The sequence below is a fragment of the Porcisia hertigi genome, chromosome 13 (assembly GCF_017918235.1).
Source record: "Porcisia hertigi strain C119 chromosome 13, whole genome shotgun sequence".
NCBI lineage: Eukaryota > Euglenozoa > Kinetoplastea > Trypanosomatida > Trypanosomatidae > Porcisia > Porcisia hertigi.
The window spans coordinates 369,201-390,088 of record NC_090572.1 but is presented as its reverse complement, the minus strand read 5'-3'; the positions used below and the strand labels follow the sequence as shown (position 1 = coordinate 390,088).

The 20,888-nt window shown below is 56.5% G+C and overlaps 7 protein-coding genes across 7 annotated transcripts; all 7 read left to right on the top strand.

Moving 5' to 3' along the window:
- Positions 1 to 210: 210 nt before the first annotated feature.
- JKF63_06303 (uncharacterized protein) lies at positions 211 to 1,851 on the top strand (the record flags this gene model as incomplete). The annotated part of the gene is made up of 1 exon (XM_067902253.1): positions 211 to 1,851. The coding sequence occupies one exon, from the start codon at positions 211 to 213 to the stop codon at positions 1,849 to 1,851; it is 1,641 nt and encodes a 546-aa protein (XP_067758750.1).
- Positions 1,852 to 2,919: 1,068 nt separating this feature from the next.
- On the top strand, positions 2,920 to 4,182 carry JKF63_06302 (uncharacterized protein; the record flags this gene model as incomplete). Its single annotated transcript, XM_067902252.1, has 1 exon — positions 2,920 to 4,182. The coding sequence occupies one exon, from the start codon at positions 2,920 to 2,922 to the stop codon at positions 4,180 to 4,182; it is 1,263 nt and encodes a 420-aa protein (XP_067758749.1).
- Positions 4,183 to 5,345: 1,163 nt separating this feature from the next.
- JKF63_06301 (uncharacterized protein) lies at positions 5,346 to 7,130 on the top strand (the record flags this gene model as incomplete). The annotated part of the gene is made up of 1 exon (XM_067902251.1): positions 5,346 to 7,130. The coding sequence occupies one exon, from the start codon at positions 5,346 to 5,348 to the stop codon at positions 7,128 to 7,130; it is 1,785 nt and encodes a 594-aa protein (XP_067758748.1).
- Positions 7,131 to 7,724: 594 nt separating this feature from the next.
- On the top strand, positions 7,725 to 7,994 carry JKF63_06300 (uncharacterized protein; the record flags this gene model as incomplete). Its single annotated transcript, XM_067902250.1, has 1 exon — positions 7,725 to 7,994. One exon carries the CDS (start codon positions 7,725 to 7,727, stop codon positions 7,992 to 7,994), a length of 270 nt encoding a protein of 89 aa, XP_067758747.1.
- A 941-nt stretch (positions 7,995 to 8,935) lies between these two features.
- Positions 8,936 to 10,540, top strand: JKF63_06299 (uncharacterized protein; the record flags this gene model as incomplete). The annotated part of the gene is made up of 1 exon (XM_067902249.1): positions 8,936 to 10,540. One exon carries the CDS (start codon positions 8,936 to 8,938, stop codon positions 10,538 to 10,540), a length of 1,605 nt encoding a protein of 534 aa, XP_067758746.1.
- Positions 10,541 to 12,090: 1,550 nt separating this feature from the next.
- JKF63_06298 (uncharacterized protein) lies at positions 12,091 to 15,330 on the top strand (the record flags this gene model as incomplete). The annotated part of the gene is made up of 1 exon (XM_067902248.1): positions 12,091 to 15,330. One exon carries the CDS (start codon positions 12,091 to 12,093, stop codon positions 15,328 to 15,330), a length of 3,240 nt encoding a protein of 1,079 aa, XP_067758745.1.
- Positions 15,331 to 17,388: 2,058 nt separating this feature from the next.
- JKF63_06297 (uncharacterized protein) lies at positions 17,389 to 18,705 on the top strand (the record flags this gene model as incomplete). The annotated part of the gene is made up of 1 exon (XM_067902247.1): positions 17,389 to 18,705. One exon carries the CDS (start codon positions 17,389 to 17,391, stop codon positions 18,703 to 18,705), a length of 1,317 nt encoding a protein of 438 aa, XP_067758744.1.
- Positions 18,706 to 20,888: the final 2,183 nt, after the last annotated feature.

The following is a 20,888-nucleotide window of genomic DNA, read 5'->3' as shown; positions in this document are numbered from 1 at the left end:
GCACTTGCCGCGTGTGTGTTCTCAGCATACTTCACTCTTCCCCCTCCTCTTCACTGGTCCTCGCACCCTCTCCGCCCCCAACGCACACATAAGGGGAGAGGAAGGTGCGCCGCGCACGTGTGTTCGCCCGTCGACAAGTGCGAAATGAATGCAGCGCGACTTGCGCCCGCAATGTGTGTCTGGCCCTGTCAGTCCGCCAGTGCTGTCTTCATGGCAGCAGGGAGGGGAGGTGGCGGCGTGTCGAGGTGCGTCGCGCCCGTGACGGCATTGATATCGACCCTGGCCGTTGCGACTCGCCGGTGCTCCTCTGGGCTGCAGTGTGGCAGCAGCGCTGGCACTGGCTGCGCCGCTAGCACCTTTGGCGACATGGAGAGTCGTCTATCAGAGCGGCTGGGTGAAGAAGAGGCCGCGGGGGACGAGGGCGGGGCGGCATGGAGTGACACGGGGCTTCTTCCCGGCCAGGGCACCGTGCAGGGCGTCTCCCGATCGTCGTCAATTGCCTTCACGCCCCCCGCGTCGCCTGCGTCCGGTCCGCCGCAGCTGGACGCCGCGACGGCAAGCGGGCGCGCTGCTCTCGATCAGCGACGTCGGCTCTTCGCGCAGTGCCGCGAACTGGCGTGCGTGGTTGAGGAGGAGATGCGCGCAGAGGTTGCACGGGACATGAAGGACGGCGTCGCGGCCGTGCCACCGCTTGCGCCGAGCGGTTGGCGCGTGTTGCACACAACGGGATCAAGCTACTTCACCATGTCACGCCTGAAGAAGGGCTGCTACATGGACAGCCGTGCGGGCGGCGGGAGGGTGGACAATGATAGTGACTCACCACGGGCCGCACCCGACCTTGTGCCGCGGTACCGCAGCGTGCACGATCTCGTCACTGGCAGCCGACAAGGACCGCTCTCGGCTGGCCGTGGCGACGCTGCTGCTGGGAGAGAGGATGTGTGGGTGCTGCACCGCGGCCGCTACACGGCAGCGCAGGCCGGCTTGGCCGCGTCGAAGCGGAGCGGTCCCACGGGTAGCGAGGGCGGCAGCGGCGACCACGGCGATGGCCGACGCAGGTACGCGGTGCGCTACGCCCGCTCCGACACGCACATCACGCTCTTTGCTCCGTTCCGCAGCCTCGACGTGACGCTGTACAACCCACGCGTCGACATTTGCGAGTCTGCGCGATTCGACGTCCTGGTTCGCAAGGAGTGCCCAAAGGCGGCGGCGGCAGCGGCAGCGGCGCTTTCGTCGTTGGAGGCAGCGACGCTGGAGGGGCAACAGGAGGTGTGGGACGAGGGGCGGTGCATGTTTGTGCGCCTCGCGTGCGTGAATGACGAGCTGCGCGTGCGCTCGCTGCAGTTCGTGTCGCACAAACTCGCGCGCGCGCTGGAGGAGCACGCCGTCTTTGGAAGAGGCGAGCCGCTCTATTTGGAGCTGCTGCGCCGCCTGCCCATGGCCGCTTCTGTCCACAAGTCGTCGCCGCAGCGCGGCAGCGGCGCAGCGGCGAGCAGGGACCAGCTGCGCACGGTCAGCGCTGCCTCACCGGTGAACGTCTTCGACGCACCGGAGCCGACCTCGGCCACTCCCGCTGCCGCGGCCCCGCCCTTTAGCTCGGCGCACGTGCTGACCTCGCAGTTTGACCGCAGCGGTGAGTACGCGCGGACTTTTGCCTACGCCGGCCCCTACATCACGGAGCTTTCCAAGGAGCTGCGCGAGGCACTGAGCGAGTACATTATGATGGACGTCGGCATCACCAACGAAGTGGCGGAGTACGTGTGTCAGCTGCAGTTCTTTTTGGAGCAAGAGGCGTACATTGGCTGGTTGGCGCAGTGGGGGCAGCTCGCCGCCACGCTGAAGTCCGCGGTGTAGCGTGCGCATAGTGCTAGGAAGGGGGGAGGGAGGGGGGGATGGAGGACAGCGAGAGGCGCGGAGGACACAGTGCATCCTCTCTGTGGCGTGTGGCGGCAAACCACCCGCCGCCACTCTCGCGACCGCCGCTGCGGCGTCCCTGTTTCCCTTCCTCTCGTAGTTTCCCACTTTCGGGTCATCACAGACACACATGCACACATCTGTGTACACTGTGCCAGCTCAGTCGCTCAACATTCCCACTGCCAAAACAACTCAGCCGATGGCAAAGGCGGTAAAGGAAGATTCAGATTACACCGTCACTAGAGAATTCGAGGAAGTTGGCACACACACACACACACACAATTCGCGCGAACTGTACTGAGCGCCCGCGCCTTGGAGCTGTGAATGCAGATATTTTGAAGGCGCGTCCCCCCCCCCCCCCCCCCACCCCACCCTCTTCGTCCATCACCAGCTTGCCCAAACGCCTAAAGTGCCGTTGACGCGCCAGTGAATGTGCCGGTGCTTTGCACGCCGCCCTCAAAACACATGCCGAACACCCGAACCTTGTCTTCCCTAAAAGCCGTTTTTTTTTTCATATGGGGCTGCTGCTCTATGGGTGTCGTTTACAGTATCGCCCCACCCACCCCACCCCTTGGCAACCCACCCGACAGTAAGAGCAAACAAAATTGCAGCGGTGCGGGTGCAAGCGGTGCCCTCTTTCACGGGTTGATGAACTTCTCGATGATTCCTATTGTGTGAGTTATTGCGGTTTGTAATCTAAGTAAGTCAGTCTCCGTTCTGGGGGCCTTCTCTGGGAATTCGATAGCGTCTCAGCGCTGTTTCTCGTTACCCCAGTCATCCCCCCCCCTCCTCAAAAAGAAACACCTCGAGTGAGGAAAGGCCGTGACGGAAGGCGCACATAAACGAAAAAAAAATCGCAAGTATTTTGTTTTGGGAGCCTACACGTATGGCTTTCGTGGCAAAGTTCATGACGCGCCCTATTCCCTGTGTTGCCGCCTCCCCTCTCCCTCCCTCCCTCCCCGAGAAACCTTCTTCAAGATGTGAAGAGTTATAGTCTTTTAATTGCCGATGTTTTCTCCACCATGCAGCGCGGGGTCCACTGTGCGTTCGATAAAGCTGGCGAAGAAGGTGTTCAGCGCCAAGACAGTGTGTCCGACAGCAGGGAGTCAGTTGTACGTGTTCCACGGACTTCTTGGCAACGCAGGCAACTGGACAACTGCCTCTCGCTACCTCGTTGAGCACCGGTTGCTCAGAGACACCCTTCGTCGCATCATCGCTGTAGATATGCGCAATCACGGCAGCAGTTTGCACAGCAGCGATCATAGCAATGCAGCTCTTGCTTCGGACCTCGAGGGGCTGGTGCTGGGTGAACAGCAGGAGCTGATCCGCACCTTCCCCGACCCAGCCTTGTGCACAACACGTAATTCGATCTTGATTGGACACAGTATGGGTGGTTTGACGGTCATTGGCGCGCTTCTGCGGCGGGCGAACGAGGATCGTCTTCTGGGGACATGGGTCGACAACTTGGACAACACGAATGCGGCGACCACCAACAGAACGTGGCAGACGGAGAGCCTTCGTCAGTGCTCTGGAGCAATGCGTGCTGTGAATGAGGAATTCGGCTTCGCCCCCTCGCAGCCAATCTCCGATGTGCTCTTTGATAATCCCTCGGCGTCCTTGTCACCTTCAGCGAACAGCGGTATTGCCGCCCGCATCCCACCGCTGGGACGCATCGCTGGGGCGATAATTGTGGACGTGACGCCGACGATGCGGCTTGGTGAGCAGCGCAGCTGCGCCGACAACGTAAAAGAGACGCTTGACCGCATGACACAGGTTCGGCTAGACGCGATTCACAGCTATAAGGAAGCGCATGCAGAGCTGATTCGAGTCGGCATGACCGATCAGGCGATGCGTGATTTTGTCACAACCAACATCGCGCTTGATCCCACAAACAAGTCCAAGCCAGCGCAGTGGAGGTGTAATCTCGATGTCCTTTCCGGCGACTACGGCAGCTTCCAACCATCCATCACGAACTGGTTCACGTCATCGTCGTCGTCGTCAGCAGCAGCGGGAGCCGAATCAGCAACAGCGGTGGGTCAAGCATCCTCTGCGGACCAGCCACCGCAACCGTGTACGCTCCCTGTAATGTTTGTCTTTGGCGGAAAGTCGCCGTACAACGAGCCGGACCACCGCCAGCGTATCTCAAAGTATTTTACACGAGCGACACAAGTGGAGGTGGCCGACGCAGGCCATTTCGTGCACTACGAAAAACCAAGAGAGTTCGCCGATGCCGTGGCGCCGTTTATAGTGTCGCTCATCGAAAAATCATGAAGTGGGAACAAGGAAAAAGAAAAAAAAGGGAGAGAGAGGGAATGGGAGCGAGTCGAGTTTCAGGTTGACCACTTCCCACTTCTCAAGATGCCCAAAAGTGTGTGTGTGTGTGTGTGGTCACAGTGCAACTGTCTGCTCGCCTGCCCTAGAACTTTCAAGTGATTTTTTTTGTGCGCGTGTGTACAAACAACCAGCAGACACCAATCCAGCCGCTATACACTGGGAATGATCTCACACGGTCGAGCGGCTTAGAAACAGCAGCAGCGAAAGCAGGAGTTCTGGCCCTCCCCCACCCCCTCTCTCCCCACGCAGTGCAGGGGGAGAGAGGGAGTGGGGGAGTATTCGTTCTGCACCGGGTAGAGCAAGAGACTTGTGTGTATGGCCTCTGGATGTCATTACCCTTTGCGCGGGAGGCTTGGATGGGGGGGGGGGGCGATCCCTTTCGGTTCATTACAATATGTCCTGCCGCTGTTGCGTGCTGTCCAATGGACAACCCCCCCCCCTCCACCCTCGGATGTATGGCACACTTTGACATGGTTTCTGCCGCAACCGCAGAGCTACGGCGGGGAATCCCCTGTGCCTGCTGTGTGGGGCCTGTCTCTTTCACGCTCTCCTGTCATCTGATGGCCCTGCCGTTCCCCCTCGCACTACCCGCTGCGTTCTCCTCCTCTCCCACCCCTGACTTTGTCATCCTCCTCTCACCTTGGGGGTGGAGGGATCCCACCCGCCGATCTTCTTGTCACGCGTATCGCGGCTATGGTGATCACACGCCCCTTTTTTCCTCTGCTCTCCTCTCCTGTCGTCCTCTCCAATCCTGGGCTACCTTCGCTCCTCACGTACGCTCACCCCTCCTACTTCTCTAGGATCATCCCCACTTGGTGAACACAGCGACAGTGACACCTAGCTAACTGCTTTTTTTTCTCCACACCGCTCCGCCTCACATTTGCGTGCGGCTGGGTTTCTTGCTAGACGTTGGTTCTATTGGTGTCTAGTACAACCTCCAGACTTCCCCCTCGTCTAAATAGAAATATCTACGCACATACACACGCACACACACACACACACACACATAGACGGAGAGAGAAGGGAGCGGTGAGGATAGGATGGGAAGGAAAGGTAAACACACACATACACACACAGAGACTCATACAATTTGAGCCATAATGGAGAGCGAAGCGGATCCTGCGACCAAGTTGCATATGCGGCTTGCGTGGCTGATGCGTCCCTTGGGGCGCAGGGCAACGCTTCGAGTCTCACAAATCGCCTTCATACTCGGCGTCGAGGGCGAGGAGTATCAACAGCTTCTCGACCTTCTCGCGCAGAGTCATTCTTTTCACTATGACGCGGAGCAGCAGACAGTGCGGTCGCTCTTGGAGCCAAAGGACAACCCCGAAGATCACGATGAGGCGGCGCTGCTGGCGCTGAGTGACGTAGATGTGCCTGGCGGTGGCGGCCGTAGTCTTGGTGCTGTGTCCCCCCCGCTGATTGGTGGGTACCGTCAGGGTCGATCGAACAGCCGTCACGGCTACCGCAACGCCGGCGGTGGCGGCGGTGTTGCCATGGCCAGCGGCTACCGGTCGGACAATAGCCTCCTTCCATCGAGCTCCGCGTTACATCTTTTGTCACGCCGCCGCCTGGGTGGAACATGGACGAAGCCGGGCCAGCGCGGGGTGGAGGACGCGGCGCGCTATCCAGGACCCGCCGGCCGTGTTGGCTACATTTGCGTGGCGGACGAATTGCATCTCGGCAAGCTGGAGGCCTACTACCGTGCGCAGGGCTACTACACGAAGTTTGACTTCGACGTGCTGCACGTGCGCTTCGCGCAATCGCCGCTCGTGAACGTGGAGGAGGATGTGGAAGACAATACAAACACTCTGGCAGGCCTGCGCGATCGTGAACGCTCTCGCCACGCGACGGCTGCGCAGCGGAGCAGCACTGCAGTGATACAAAACAAGGACAACGGCAGCAGCTTGACACCGCCCTCGGTTCTCGGTCGGGTGTCAGCCGCAGCACAGCAGGCCAATGGGTCTACCTGCGCCTCACCCCTCGGTGGTGGTGTGACCGTGAAAAACGTGAGAACATGGGCATCGGCGCGTGATACCGTGGAGAGGGGTAACGAAAGAGGTGAAACCCCTGCGGCGGCCGCCTCCTCCTCCTCGGGCAGCAGCCCTTTGCATTATTTTGATCTCTTCGTGTTCCCGTATGGGGCTGTTGTTTGGTGGGGATTCGACCAGCGCTACTTCAAGATTGTGGAGAATGACTACATGCTTCCACAGAGCGAAATAAGCCACTGCATGACCAACCGCTACACGACGAAGCTTGTAAATGAAAACTACCCGGTCTGGTGCACATTCAACCTCGTCTGCCGTGACACACTCGAGGTGGATGACGACTTCAAAGCGCGCCTGCGCTTCGACCACTTCGTCATCCCATACAAGCGCGGTGAGGTGGCCACAGGTAGCGTCCTCATGCTGTGCGCCTCACACGCACTGGCCCAGTCAGCCAAGATCGACTACCTTGAACTACAGGTGCAGGAGCTGACCGAGAGCTGCTCACCACTGCCTCGCGAGTTACGGGAAAAGGGCACCGTCAGCATCACAGAACGACGTCTGCTGCGGTTGCGTGGCGAGGTCCTGTCGTACCGACTGATGCTGAAGAGCGGCTCTGACCTGCTGGATGAGCCGGACTTCTTTTGGGAGAACTCTTACCTAAAGCCGGTGTTTCAAGCGACGAAGGAAGAATACGAGATCAGCGCGCGGGTCGAAGCTCTGGACAACAAGTTGGATGCAGCCAATGAGATATTGTCGATGTTGGCGGAGGACTTTTCACAGCGGCATGGTGCGCGACTGGAGTGGATTGTCATTTGGCTGGTGTTTGTGGAGGTGGTCATTGGTGTGCTGGAGTTACTCGTGGACGTACGGCCGTGGTTTCAGTCGAGCACGCGATAAAGAGCCGACAAGCGAATTGTACATGTGCGCGGAAAGGAGGGAAAGGAGGGGGAGGGAGTTGTCAGATTACATCAGTGTGGGGTTGCTATTGCTAATGGCTGTGTGCTATCCACCACGTCTGCCGCTGTGTGTGTGTGTGTGTGTGTGGTATACTCATGTGGTGGAAGATCCCGTGCAGGATCATGCTTCGGTGTGACGGGCGAGGTTCGAGCTACTGTGAACACCGCGAATTCGCTTTGAGACGCCTCTTCCCCTCGTTAACAATCGTGTAAACCGCAATGAGGCACAAAATACACCGTCATCTCTATGCACTCTCTAAACCCCCTGCGGTGTGTCGGTGCTGCTCAAAATTCCTTCTTCCCTTTCCTGATGTTTTTTTTTGGCCATCCTAGCGTGAACCATCGCCCCCACCCCGCCCGCCCGCCCGCCCGACCACTCGCTGGCTCACCCATTTGGCGGCACGGACACCCGCCCTGTCTTCACCCCACCCCACCCCACCCCCTAGACACATCCTCAAATTTGTCAAAGTGCCATCCATCCACCCTTTTTCCCTCACTCCTCTTTTTTTTTTTTTGTACTAGGGTTTTTTTCAACATGATAATACCTGTGCGCTGCTTCACGTGTGGCAACGTCGTTGCCGACAAATATTTGCTCTACCTCGACCTCGTGAGCCAAGGGGTGTCGGAGGAAGACGCAATGAATGCCTTTCACCTAGAGCGTTTCTGTTGCCGCCGCATGATGCTCACCCACGTGGATATGATCGATCTGCTGCTGAAGTTTAACCCAGCCGACACAAATGTGCTTGGGAGTGCGGCTGTGACGACGGCAGTCGGGGAGGACGGCAGTGCTGTGGGCATGCTTTAACATCGGTAAACCCCCTCCTCCCCGTGTCGTGCGTGGTGTGCGCGTGCAATGGACATTTGGCGATACACGGCCAAAAAAAAATAAGAAAACATCATTACCCCACTCTACTCCACTCCACCTGCTCTGAATCTCCTCTCAAGAGGGGCCGCCAAGGTCACACGAACAGTGTCTCACAGAGGGGGAAGGGGAGGGGAGGGAGGGGGAAGAAGGAGGGAAGGAGAAGAGGTGGCCCCCCTTTTAGCTGTTGCTCGTCTGTGCGTGTGTGTGTGTGTGTGTATTGTATGTGTCTTGTATCTCCCGCGCTGAACGGGATGAATGCGTGGAGAAAAAAAATGTATAAATTTGGAAGGGGATGGGGAAAAAAAAACGCGCACCTGTTGATCGATACACAGTCCATATGTCTCAGTGTGGTTGGGTATGTGTCTGAAAGGACGGTCATCGGACAGGGAGGGAGGGGGGGAAAGTGAGCTCCTGCCGTCATCCTTCCTTCCCTCAGCTCTCTTTTGCTGCGCTTTGCCTCCGTTCGCTCTTTGGGATGGCCCTCGCACGCACACTAAAACCTCGAATGCCGTCTACGTCTATTACCCCTCCCCCCCCCCCCCCTCCCCTCTCCGCAGTCCATCAAATGCACTCCTCAACTACTACACACCCATACACATATATCTGCACAGCTTCTTCCCTTGTTTGAGAGAGAGAGAGCAGTTCGCTGTCTCTCTCAATAGCATTGTAGCAGCCCTTCTCGGTCTCTCTGCAAGTTAAAAAGTGTGCACAGTCTGTCACGCCTGTCGGCAACTGCCACTCGCGTTGCCTTCGTCTCTGTTGTCCCTCTCCACTTATATGTGTATATATTTACACACACTATTGGTCTCTTCTGTAGTCATTGGAACGTGTTTTTTGCGAGAAGCGCGTGGCCAACGCCTTCCAAGCACGACCCTCAGCAAATGACACTGCCACGTGGTAAGGACACTGGTGGGATGGTCACGACGACGGCGCCCATGTCCTGTACGCGTGCTCGGAGGGACCCACGTCGTCGGATTGGCAATAGCAACGCAGTCGCCGACGGCCTCGATATGACGCGTGTCGGCATCCTTAGCGATCGTGAACTCGCCTTTTTCCATCGCCTCGCCTACGCCGGCTCGCACGCGGCGGAGCAGCAGCAGCATGATGCCCGAAAGCAGGAAGAATATCGTCGCCGTAACCTCTCAAAGGCCCGCACAGCCGAATGGACCGACACGATCGAGGCACGTCATGATCGCTTTGTTCAGGAACAGAAGGACGCCACAGAGGCTGCGGAGGCGCGTCAGAAAGTACTTGACGATCTCTATCTTGAGCAGCGCAAAGAGGAGCACAAGGCTATGATTGCACGCCAGCAGCTGGAGAAAATAAAGGAGGACCCACGCACGCGCCATGTGCGCTCGGTAACACTGCTTCACGAAGCATTGAAAGCTCGCGAGGAGCAGGTCGCCTACAGGGACATGGTGAAGCGCGAAGAGAAGAAGCGAAACGCGGCTGATCAGCTGGAGTATCAGCAGCAGCTCTGGGGTGATCAAGCTGAGGAGCTCCACAAGAAGCTTCAAGCGCGCCAGCGCAACATGGAGGAGAAAAACACCAACCTAGAAGCGGTACTCTACCAGATTGATCGTCGAAGAGAGGAGCGCGCGGCTGATTGCGAGGATCGCAAACGCGTTGACCAAGAGGCTGCCGATGAGCGTGCCGAGCAGCGGGAGGAAGAAATGGCTCGTCGTGCACGAGATCTCGAGAACGGCGCCTACAACGTGGCGCACAGCCGCACCGCGGTGACCAAGGCGGAGAAACTGCAAGCGCATTTGGCCGAGAACGCCAAAGACCAGGCGGCGCTTGAGGCAGAAGAGAAGAAGGTGGAGAGCCTGAAGCGTTATGTCGTTGAACACCAGAGGCGCAAGCAGTTGGCGTTTGAGGATCGGAAAAAGGCAAGTCTTCCGCAGTACCTCAAGGAGGCGCAGCCCGATAAACACCCAACGTATCGCACACAGGATGCCTTTGTGCAGAAGGGAACGAGCCTCCTGCAGCATCTACACGATGGGGACGCGAAGAGGCAAGAGAAGCAGCGCGAACAACAACTGGAAATGACTTTCGAGAGGCTGCAGATGGAGGAGGAGAAGGCAGCAGAGGCACGGGGTGAAACAATTGAGTCCAAACTCGACGCCAACGGGCGCAACCTGCGACACCACCGCGCCTCCACGACTGCCGCCGGCTTTATGTCCATGGCTGAGGAGAAGGCCTACGCAGAAGAGATGCGCCGTTACCCGGAGCAGCTGAGGGCGAAGGAGGCTGAGGAAGCAGCAGCCCGTCGTGCTGAGGCATTACGTCTCGAGCAAGCCCAGAAGCTGCAGGCTGCCGAGAAGCATGAAAAAGAACGCCGCGCTCTCGAGGCTCATCGTGAGGAGGTGCGCGAGCAGCAGGCCCAGCAAGAGGCTGATGATGCGCGATTCCGTGCCTACATTGACTCGGTGATACCGGCGGACATGGACCCGTTCTTGTACCGCAAAGCTGTTCAGATGCATTAGAGGCCCCGCCTTGTGTGAACCCAGACGTGTGTGTGTGCGTGCGCTTATCGATGTCGGTGAGAGGAAGAAGGGGAGAGGGGGGGGGGAGGGGAGGGGAGGGGCAGTGCCGCAGAAGTATTTCGGAGCAAATGTGATGTTGAGCATCGTCAGCGCCCCCGCCCCCTTTCCTTGTTTTTTACCACTCTCACACGTACGCCCCCCTGCCCTCGATGGTGCGTGATGTATCATTCCACTCCCACTTTTCTCTATGCCACCATCTACTATTTTCGTGCCCCCTCCCTCCTATTCCCGCACGCCGCTGTCCATTAGTTATGTGGAAGTTTCTTCTTTTCTTGTGTGTGTGTGTGTGTGTGTGTGTGTGATTGCAGCTGTGCCCCTGCTCCGTTTGTCGGTAGTGGGTTCGATCCTCCCCTCCCCTCCCCTCCCTCCCCCCCCTCCTCGGTGTCCGTTTACGTGTGCACCGTGTCGGACATGTACGTGCGCGCGGGCAGCATTCGCTGATGTAAAGTAGTTGCGCATTCTATTGGCCCTTTCTCTGCCCCATCCCTTCAACTCGGCGCCCCCACTCCCCCACCCCACCCTGCTCCTCCTCCTCCTCCTCCTCGATCCTCCCGTCCCATGTGCGCACAAAAGCCACACGTACAGGGCTCTCTTACACCACCGCAATGGGGGTTCTGCTCATATGTGCTAATGAACCGGTGAAGAGGGGGGAGGGGGGAGGGGATGGCGGTGAGTGAAAAATATATATATCATTTTTGTCCTTTCGTGTTTGTGGTGGACTCCCTTAGAGAAGTGCGGAGTGTCCTGCTTCGATGCACCTCTGTGTTCACATGTGCAGCTTGCTGTGGAACAGAAGGGTTGCCCCCCCCCCGGGGGAGGGGGAGGGGAGGTAGAGGAATGATGGGTACACACGCACACACACAGACAGACACTGGTGCAGCACAGTGTGCGGAACAAATCCAACGAACACGCTCTCCCTCTCGGCCTCCCTCCCCCCCCCCGCTCACCCTCAATGTGGCCAACGCGATAAGAAACAATGAAAAAAATAAAAAGGAGAGACGACTCTTCAGAGAGAACCCTCTGTTGCTCTTTGTGTTTCTCCACGCGCCTGGGGTGTTCATTGAGGATGGCCTTTGGTGCCGCACATCACCATGCGCACAATCCATGCTGCACACCAATGAAAACCCTCTTATACCTCCAGCTCTTCACAACGCATACCACCGTTGCGTTCCTGTAGCTGGAGGGGGGTGCTGGTGGTGGTTTCTTCGGTGCAATCTCTTCTCTCTGTGGCTCGCCCCATCTAGTCGTGATCCTCCATCCCCTCCCTCCATTCCTCCTTCCGCCCCTCTTCTGTCAAACCTCTGGCGGCCGCCCCCCCCCCTCCCCATCATGACGCTCCAGCAGTTCAGCTTTTCTTGTGTTTTCTTCTGGCACGGTATCCTAAGCGCAAACTGATCAAATAAATTCTTTTCACGCTCCATAACACACACACACACGCGCACGCACGCACGTCTTCTTAAAAAGTAGAACACATCAGGAAGAAGGCAATCATGTCCACAGCGCGTCGCGACCACCTCGTATCGATCGAGCGGGAGAAGCAAGCCCAGTGGGCTGCTAACAAGCTCCATGAGTTTGATGCCCCGGCGCCGGGGGAGGAGCGGCCGCAGAAGTTCCTGACGACATTCCCATACCCCTACATGAACGGCATGCTGCACCTTGGTCACGGCTTCTCGATCACCAAAGCCGAGTTCGCGACGCGTTTCCAACGCATGATGGGATGCCGTGCGCTCTGGCCCTTTGCATTCCACGTCACCGGCACCCCGATTGCCGCATGTGCGCAGAAGATTGCGAAGGAAATACAGCAGTACGGGAACCCGCCAAAGTTTCCTGCGGAGCTGCTCGAGAAGCCCAGTACGCCAACAGAGGCTAATCCAACGACGGCAGTTGGGCAGCACAAGAGTAAACGCGGCAAGAGCGGGCCGGCAAAGCCGCAGTGGGTCATCATGCAAAGCATGGGCATTGACGAGTCGGAGATTCACAAGTTTGCCGACCCGCAATACTGGTTGACGTACTTCCCGCCCTACGCCATTGAGGACTTGAAAACTTTTGGCTGCCACATCGACTGGCGTCGCTCCTTCATGACGACAGATCGGAGCCCCTACTACGACCGCTTCATTCAGTGGCAGTTCCGAATCCTGCGCCGAAAGAACCTGCTCAACTACGGTAAGCGCTACTGTGTGTACTCACCACGTGACGGCCAGCCCTGCGCTGACCACGATCGAGCCAGCGGCGAAGGTGTATTGCCACAGGAATACACCGTAGTGAAGTTGATTGTGCAAGACCCCCTCTCACAGCCGTGCTTCGCCGCACACAAGGAGATCATCAAGGATCACAGGGTTGTGCTGCCTGGCGCCACGCTCCGCCCCGAGACTGTGATTGGTCAAACAAACTGCTGGGTAAGCACCAAGTTCAACTACAAGGCGTACTTCGTGCGGAACGTCAAGGGTGAAGATGAGGTGTACATCATGACGGCTCGCGCCGCGCGTAACATGGCGTACCAGAATTTCTACTTGAACGGTAAAACCGGTGTCGATCCGGAGCCGCTCTTTGAGGTGGAGGGTTCGCAAATGGTCGGCATGCCGCTCTCAGCCCCAATGGCGCCGTACAAGACGATCTACACGCTACCCATGGCCACCATCACGGAGGCGAAGGGTACGGGTGTCGTCATGTCCGTTCCGTCCGACTCGCCAGACGACTACATTAACTTTTCCCAGCTGCTCAACAAGCCGGACTACCGCGCAAAGCTTGGCATCAAGGACGAGTGGGTCGTGCCGTTTTCGATGGTGCCGATCATCAACATCCCTGAACTGGGCGACGAGGGCGCTAAGTTCATGTGCGAGAAGCTCAAGATCAACGGCCCGAACGCGGCAGACCTGCTAGAGGAAGCGAAGAAGGTTTGCTATCAGCAGGGTTTCTACCATGGCACCATGATCCTCGGACCGTACACTGGCGCCAAGGTGAGCGAGGCAAAGGTAAAGACGCAGCGCGACCTGGAGGCGGCGGACCAATGCGTACGCTACTACGAGCCGGTGCGCCAGGTGATGAGCCGCAGCGGTGACGAGTGCGTTGTTGCCCTGTGCAACCAGTGGTACATCGAGTATGGCAAGGAGGACTGGAAAAAGATGGTGCAGGCCCACATGCCACACATGAACATGTTCTTCCCTGGTGTTCGTAACGGCTTTGATGAGACGCTAAACTGGCTGGCCGATTGGCCCTGCAGCCGCACCTTCGGCCTGGGCACGTACCTTCCATGTGACGCGTCGCACACAATGATCATCGATAGCCTCTCCGACTCCACCATTTACATGGCCTTCTACACGATTAGCCGCTTCTTCAATGTCGGCGCCGACGGCACGGTTGACCTGTGCGGCAAGGCGGACAACCTCTACGGCCTCTCGCCAGAGATGTTCACAGACGATGTGTTCGAGTACATTTATCACGGTGTCGGAGACGCAGCCGCCGTTGCGGAGGCAGTGAAGATGCCGTTGAAGTCGCTGGAGCTCATGCGCAATGAATTCTCGTATTGGTACCCCGTCGACCTGCGCTGCTCTGGCAAAGACCTCATCCAGAACCACCTGACCATGTTCCTTTACAACCACGCCGCCATCTGGCCGGACGAGGAGGACAAGTGGCCGCGGGCAATCTTCTGCAACGGCCACATCCAGGTGGACGCTGAAAAGATGGCCAAGTCAAAGGGCAACTTCATTTCTTTACGCGAGGCAATGGCCACTTACGGTACCGATGCAACGCGTCTCGCGTGCGCCGATGCCGGCGACAGTATGGATGACGCAAATTTCGTACGTGAAACGGCCTCGATCCTCATCATGAAGATCACGACACTCCACGACCAGGCAAAGGAAACGACGAAGCGCCTGGACCTGCGCAAGGGTGACTTCAACGCGTTCGACAAAATTTTTGAGAACAACATGAACACCATCATCACCCGCACGGAGAACTTCTACCACCGTATGCAGTTCCGCATGGTGCTAAACACCGCCTTCCACGAGCTGTCCAACGAGTTCAGTCAGTACAAGATGTACTGCGACGACCTCCAACCCCACGCTCAGCTCGCCCGCCGCTACTACGAGGTGACTGCACTGATGATGATGCCCCTGGCTCCTCACGCAATGGAGTATTTGTGGCAAGATATTCTCAAGAATGAAGGGTCTGTCGTCACACAGCCATTCCCGAAGCCGACGGCTCCGCTGGACTACTCGCTGATTGTCACAAGCCGCATCATGACAACTGTTTTGAAGGAGATCAGGTCACAAGTCATGAAGAACACGAAGAAGCGTGGGGCAATAGAGGAGGTCCTCGTTTACACGCGTCGCGAGTACACGAACTGGCAGCAGCAGGCTCTCGAGATCCTGCAGGAGCTGTACCAGGCGAACAACAACACCTTTCCGGAGGACACGACGAAGCAGGTTGCCGCCCGATTCCAAAGCACCTTGAACCAAGGGCTAATGGCTTTCACGTCTTTTGTCAAGGCCAACGTGGAGAAGTATGGGGAGCAGGCCATGGCACCAAAGCCCGTCGTTGACGACGCCGAGATGCTGTCCAAAGTCACGTACAACCTCAGTCGCCTGTCTGGTGTGCCGACGGTGCGCATCCTGTCTGCGGAAGACGAGACTCACAAAGAGCACGACGCGGCACGTCGTAAGTGTGTGGCTGGTGAACCCACCGTCGCCCTTCCCCCAGTTGCGAAGAAAGAGCAGACCAAAAGCACGTGACGTGTTTTAAGGTCCCCCAGTCCCCCCTCCCCCCCCCCCCCCTCACCCCTTTTTTTTCCTCAACGCACATATACTCACACACGAAAACATCCAAAGTAGGTGTGTGTGTGCGTGTGCGTGTGCGTGTGTGTGTGTGTGATGAGAGACGGGACAGGGCCGAAGAGAGGTCACAAAAAAAAATGGGAAAGGACTCGATAAAGCACAGAAATGGAAAAAAAAAGAGAGAAGTATATTCCGATCAGACATTTTTTTTCTTTTGTTTTTGCTCCTCCTGGGTGCGTATTTGGTTGTGTGTGCGGTGGTGGATAATCTCTCTTTTTTTTTTGTCCCCTTCTCTCTCCCCTCCCCTCCCCTCCCCCCCCCTCCCGCCCTTTTTCCCTCCTCCTCTCTCTCTCTCTCTCTCTCTCTCTCTCTCTCTTTATCCCAGATGGATGTTTTTTGATAAAGGCGTTCTTTGTTTTTCTTCTCTCTCCCCCCCCCCTCGTGTGTGTGTGTGTGTTGGGTGTTGGGTGTTGTGTCCCACACACTCACTTCCTCCTGATGAACGCACGAATAGAGGGGATAGCAACATGCGAAAGTCATGCGTGAAGCAGCACATGTGACTCCCCCCCCCCTTCCCCGTATTGAAACCTGAGAGGAACACATCATCACCACCACTATCTCACAAGACAGAAAGAAAAAGGGGAAGGGTTGGGGAGGAAAACGGAAAGCCACCAATTCGCAGTCTTTTGTTGATTCTTTTTGTTCTTTTTTTTGGGGGAATAATTTGTGTGAATGGCTCTCCTGTATTCGGTTTCGCTTCTGCGGTCGATGTCATCAAACATCCCGTATAAATACACACACACACACACACACACACACAATTGTCATCTATATATATACGTGTGTAGTCGAACAACCTATTTTTCGCTTTCTTTCAAAAAAAAAAAGGGCTAGCGTATATTGTGTTCCCTCGTCGTTCTCTTAACGTGAGTCTGAGCGCTCCTGTAATGCGTGTTCTGGATTGAACCGCGATATGTTTGTGTCTGTGAAAAGAGGGGGGGGCTTTGACCGTTGTTTAGTAAAGCGCTTCTTCCCTGGCTTATTTTTCTGCCTGTCCCCTCGCACCTCCGCTGCCCCCCCCCCCCCATCCCCCACACCCCCACCCCACACACCCCCACCCCACCCCCTCCTCTCTCCCCCATTTTTTGTTGTTCCCCCTATTTCCCTCTATCGCTTCATCTCTATTATTTAGGAGGACTTCTCTGCCGGTTGCTGCGACCGATCTCCTCTCCCTTTCTTCTCTGTCTTTTTCCTTTGTGCTAAGGCTTTGAGTGGGGCTCCGCTGCACGTGATCGTCATGGACGCACCTCAACCCACCCAGCCCCTCTGGAATGCAGCGTAGATCTAAGGGTAAGAGAGCGACAGCACACAACGATTGCTCCTCAGATAAACACACGAAACAGAAGCTGCAAACGCTGAGTTCACTGCGGCAGAAGGTGTCCCGCTTGTGTGTGTGTGTGTGTGTGTGTGCTTCTCCTCCTCCGTGTACATACATGCATTGCCCTCAGTCAAAACCACTTCATTGGGCTAGCGCATATAAACAAGTCAAGATGAGATACAAGGGAGTTCGTGGGCCCTTCACCACCACCACCACCACCTCACCCCACCGGGGGTTCAACTTAAAGGAGAACCTCCTGCGGTTTACGCAAGAGCAGCGCCCTAATATAGAAAATATGAAACAGGTGGTCAGAGACACGGGGGAGGGGCCATTGTGTGCGCATGTCACTGACCCAACACACACACACATATATGCAACAGTACGCTGTGGATTGCGCACTCGCTCAAAATCTACCCAATACGTCTTTGCCTACTCTTTTTTTTTTTTTGCTCCTCACCCCCCCCCCCGCACAGGCCTTTGGCCCGTTTTGCCTTCGACATTTTTTAGTATCAGAATTTCCCATAAAAAGTTGAGACGCGGAGACACACACACACACACACAGACACACGCTGACAGACATTCTTTCGTGAAAAAAAAAAAGTTTCTGCACACGAGGGGGGCGTGGGGGGGTGCGTGAAATGGGGCAAAACATGCCGAAGGCGCCTGGCGCCAACAAACCAGGGAAGTGGGAGCCGCCTGTTGCACCGGAGATCGGTAAGCGCAAGAAGAAGCGGGGCCCCGATGCGGCCACGCGCATTCCGAAGGTCTACCCCAACCGCGCCTGCCTGCTGCGAAAGTATCGCCTCGAGCGATGCAAGGACTACCTCCTGCTAGAGGAGGAGTTCCTCCGAACCATCAACGCCCAGCGCGAGGCGCAGTCAAACCTCGAGGAGGGTGCGATGGGCCACTACGAGGCAGAGCTGAAGCGCGTCGAGGACATCCGCGGCACACCAATGGAGGTGGCAACGCTCGAGGAAGCGGTGGACGACTCACACGCGATCGTCTCCATCGCCGGCACCGAGTACTATGTGCCCCTCATGTCTTTTGTGGACAAGGAGCAGTTGGAACTGGGCTGCAGCGTGCTGCTCCACGACCGGCAGCACAGCATCGTTGGCGTCTTGAAAGACGACGTCGACCCCTTGGTGCGGGTCATGAAGGTGGAGAAGGCGCCGGAGGACACCTACGCAGACATTGGTGGCCTGGAGCAGCAGATTCAAGAGATCAAGGAAGCCGTGGAGTTCCCACTCTCTCATCCGGAGCTGTACGACGAAATCGGCATCAAGCCACCAAAGGGTGTCATTCTGTACGGTGTCCCTGGCACGGGCAAGACGCTGCTGGCCAAGGCCGTCGCGAACCGCACGAGCGCCACCTTCCTGCGTGTGGTGGGCTCGGAGTTGATTCAAAAGTACTCGGGTGAGGGCCCCAAGCTCGTACGGGAGCTCTTCCGGGTTGCCGAGGAGCACTCGCCAGCCATCGTGTTCATTGACGAGATCGATGCGATTGGCACGAAGCGCTACGACACAGATAGCAGCGGTACCAAGGAGGTGCAGCGTACTATGCTGGAGCTGCTCACTCAACTGGACGGCTTCGATAGCAGCAACGACGTAAAGGTAATCATGGCGACGAACCGCATTGACACGCTCGACCCCGCTCTCATCCGCCCTGGCCGCATCGATCGCAAAATAGAGTTTCCCTTCCCAGACGAGAAAACAAAGCGTCGAATTTTCGAAATTCACACGAGCCGCATGTCGCTGGCTGACGACGTCGACATCTCCGAGTTCATTCATGCCAAAGATGAGATGAGTGGTGCCGATGTGAAAGCCATCTGCACAGAAGCCGGTCTCCTGGCTCTCCGTGAGCGCCGCATGAAGGTGTGCCAGGCAGACTTTATCAAGGGCAAAGAAAATGTTCAGTACCGCAAGGACAAGTCGACTTTTTCGCGCTTCTACTTGTGAAGACCACCCGCACACTTCACACACCACTTACAACTCTGCATCCCAGGTGGCGGCGTGATGCACCACGTTGTGGGGGGGCTGGGAGGAGGAGGCATTATCGGGAGGTACTGCCGACTGAGATTTTATGTTCTTGTCCGTGTGTAAGTGCTTCCTCTCCCTCTCACTCCACATCGGCCTCTCCCATATTTCTCCCTCGGCCTCTGCCGCCTATCCCCGGTCGAGTTCACTCAACCCCCCCCCTCCCTTCCCCCCCAAAAAAAAGTGTAGGAGTGGGCTTGTTGTCGCGCTCGATATTTGCAACAGATGGAGAAGTATGTATAGTGCGAAAAGACAACACGCACCACAGCAGCGTACATATATATCTATTTATATACATATATATTTATATATATATTTATATATTTATATATCGCACTTCTCGTTGCCTTTTATTTATCCATTCTTATTCTTCGATTCTGTGCTGCCCGCGATGTGCCTCTTGGGAAACTGCAGTGGTCACCGTTGTGTGTGTGTGTGTGTGTGTGGAGAGAGAGAGAGGGGGGAGGGTGAAGAAAAATTACACGCACCGTCGTTGAGCGAGGTATCGCACATGCACCACTGCCCAGCCCCGCCTACAAAGTCGAAGCTTAGTGGAGTAACACTTCACAATATTTTTTTTTTTGGTGGAGGGGGGGGGGGCAAAGAAAAAATGAAGTGCGAAACGCATGCAACGAATGCTGTAGAAAAAAAAAATGCAAGCGACAATATGAAGGCATGCGGCCGTGCGCGCCGATGAGGGACGGGGAAGGGAGGGGGGGGTGGAAGGGGCGGCAGCGACGGCGGACAGTCCCGGACATGTATGATTCCCCCCTCCCTCAGTGGCGACACCCGCAGTCAAGCACAATACGTGGGGTTCTCTCTTATCACTCGAAAAAAAAAATAAGCAAGAAACGACGACGGCGACCACCACCGTTGTGTGTGTGTATACATATACATGTGTATGTATATAAAAAGATGCGAAAGGGTGAAGGGAGGGGTGTAAAAGAGGGGGGACACACATATGCACGCACGCACAACAACAACAAAGAGAAGAAAGCGGAGGCGAGACGGCCGCCAAAGCAGGTGCCACAAATCACTTCCAAAATAGACAAACAAAAAATAAAGATCTCGAATCATACTTAGACACGCGTACACGCCGAGGGGAGGAAGAGAGAAGGGGGGGGCTAAAACGGCCCCCCCCCCGTGTTTCCCGCTCCCTCCCTCCCTCCCCCCCCCCTTTCCCGCCGCGTTAGGTGAAACACCTTGTATTACGACACTCCCCTGCACTCTCCCCTCTTCTCTGTTCTTCTTCTCCGCACTAATACAGGGCCTGGCGCGCACACATCACACGTCTGTGGGACAAAGATATAATTTTTTTCACATTCGTTTATATATTTTTTTGCTTCATCTTCTTGGGGTGTGGAAGCATCGCCTTCAACCTTGCCTCCTCCTGGAGACTCGCCCAACCCCCTCCCCCTACCCTACTTTTTCCTCGCGTCCTCATCTCGCACATACAAGACAAACGCAGAGATAATCTCAGAAAATCTGCGCTCGATCTAGCCCCACCTCCCACACCTCTCCTTTTGTTGTTGTCCTGCACTTGCCTTTTGGACCCTCCTTTTTTTTTCTTTGGTTGTTTTTTTGTCCTCCTTTCCTCTGCTTCCCCCTCCTCTCTCCCTCTCCCCGCACGCACAGGTCCCCCGCTAAACGGTTCCACCTCCATCATCGGAAAGGCGCTGCATACCTTCTGCTCTTTCGCTACCGACAAGCTGTCCACCACCACCACGACAACCTCAATAGCTCTACTGTGTGTGTGTGTGTGTTTGTCTGTCGGTATCCTCACTGCTCTTGTACTTTTCAAAAGGGAGGCTCGTGTGTCCTGATTCCCAAACACCTTCTCGCGCAGACGCTGCTTCCCGTCGCCTTTTCTTCATCTCCTCACTTCCCCCCCCCCCTTCCCTCCGTTTTTTTTAGTGGTAACATCGCCTGCCCTCCAGCCCTCTCTCCCCCACCCTTCCCTTTTTTTCAGGGGAGGGAGAAGATACGAAAGCAAACTTTTCCACACACACACACACACACACACAAAAAAAAAAGAGGAGAGGCTGCGGCAGCGGCAGTGGCGACAGATTGCAGAGTTTTGTGTAACGAAACAGGCAATCATCTTC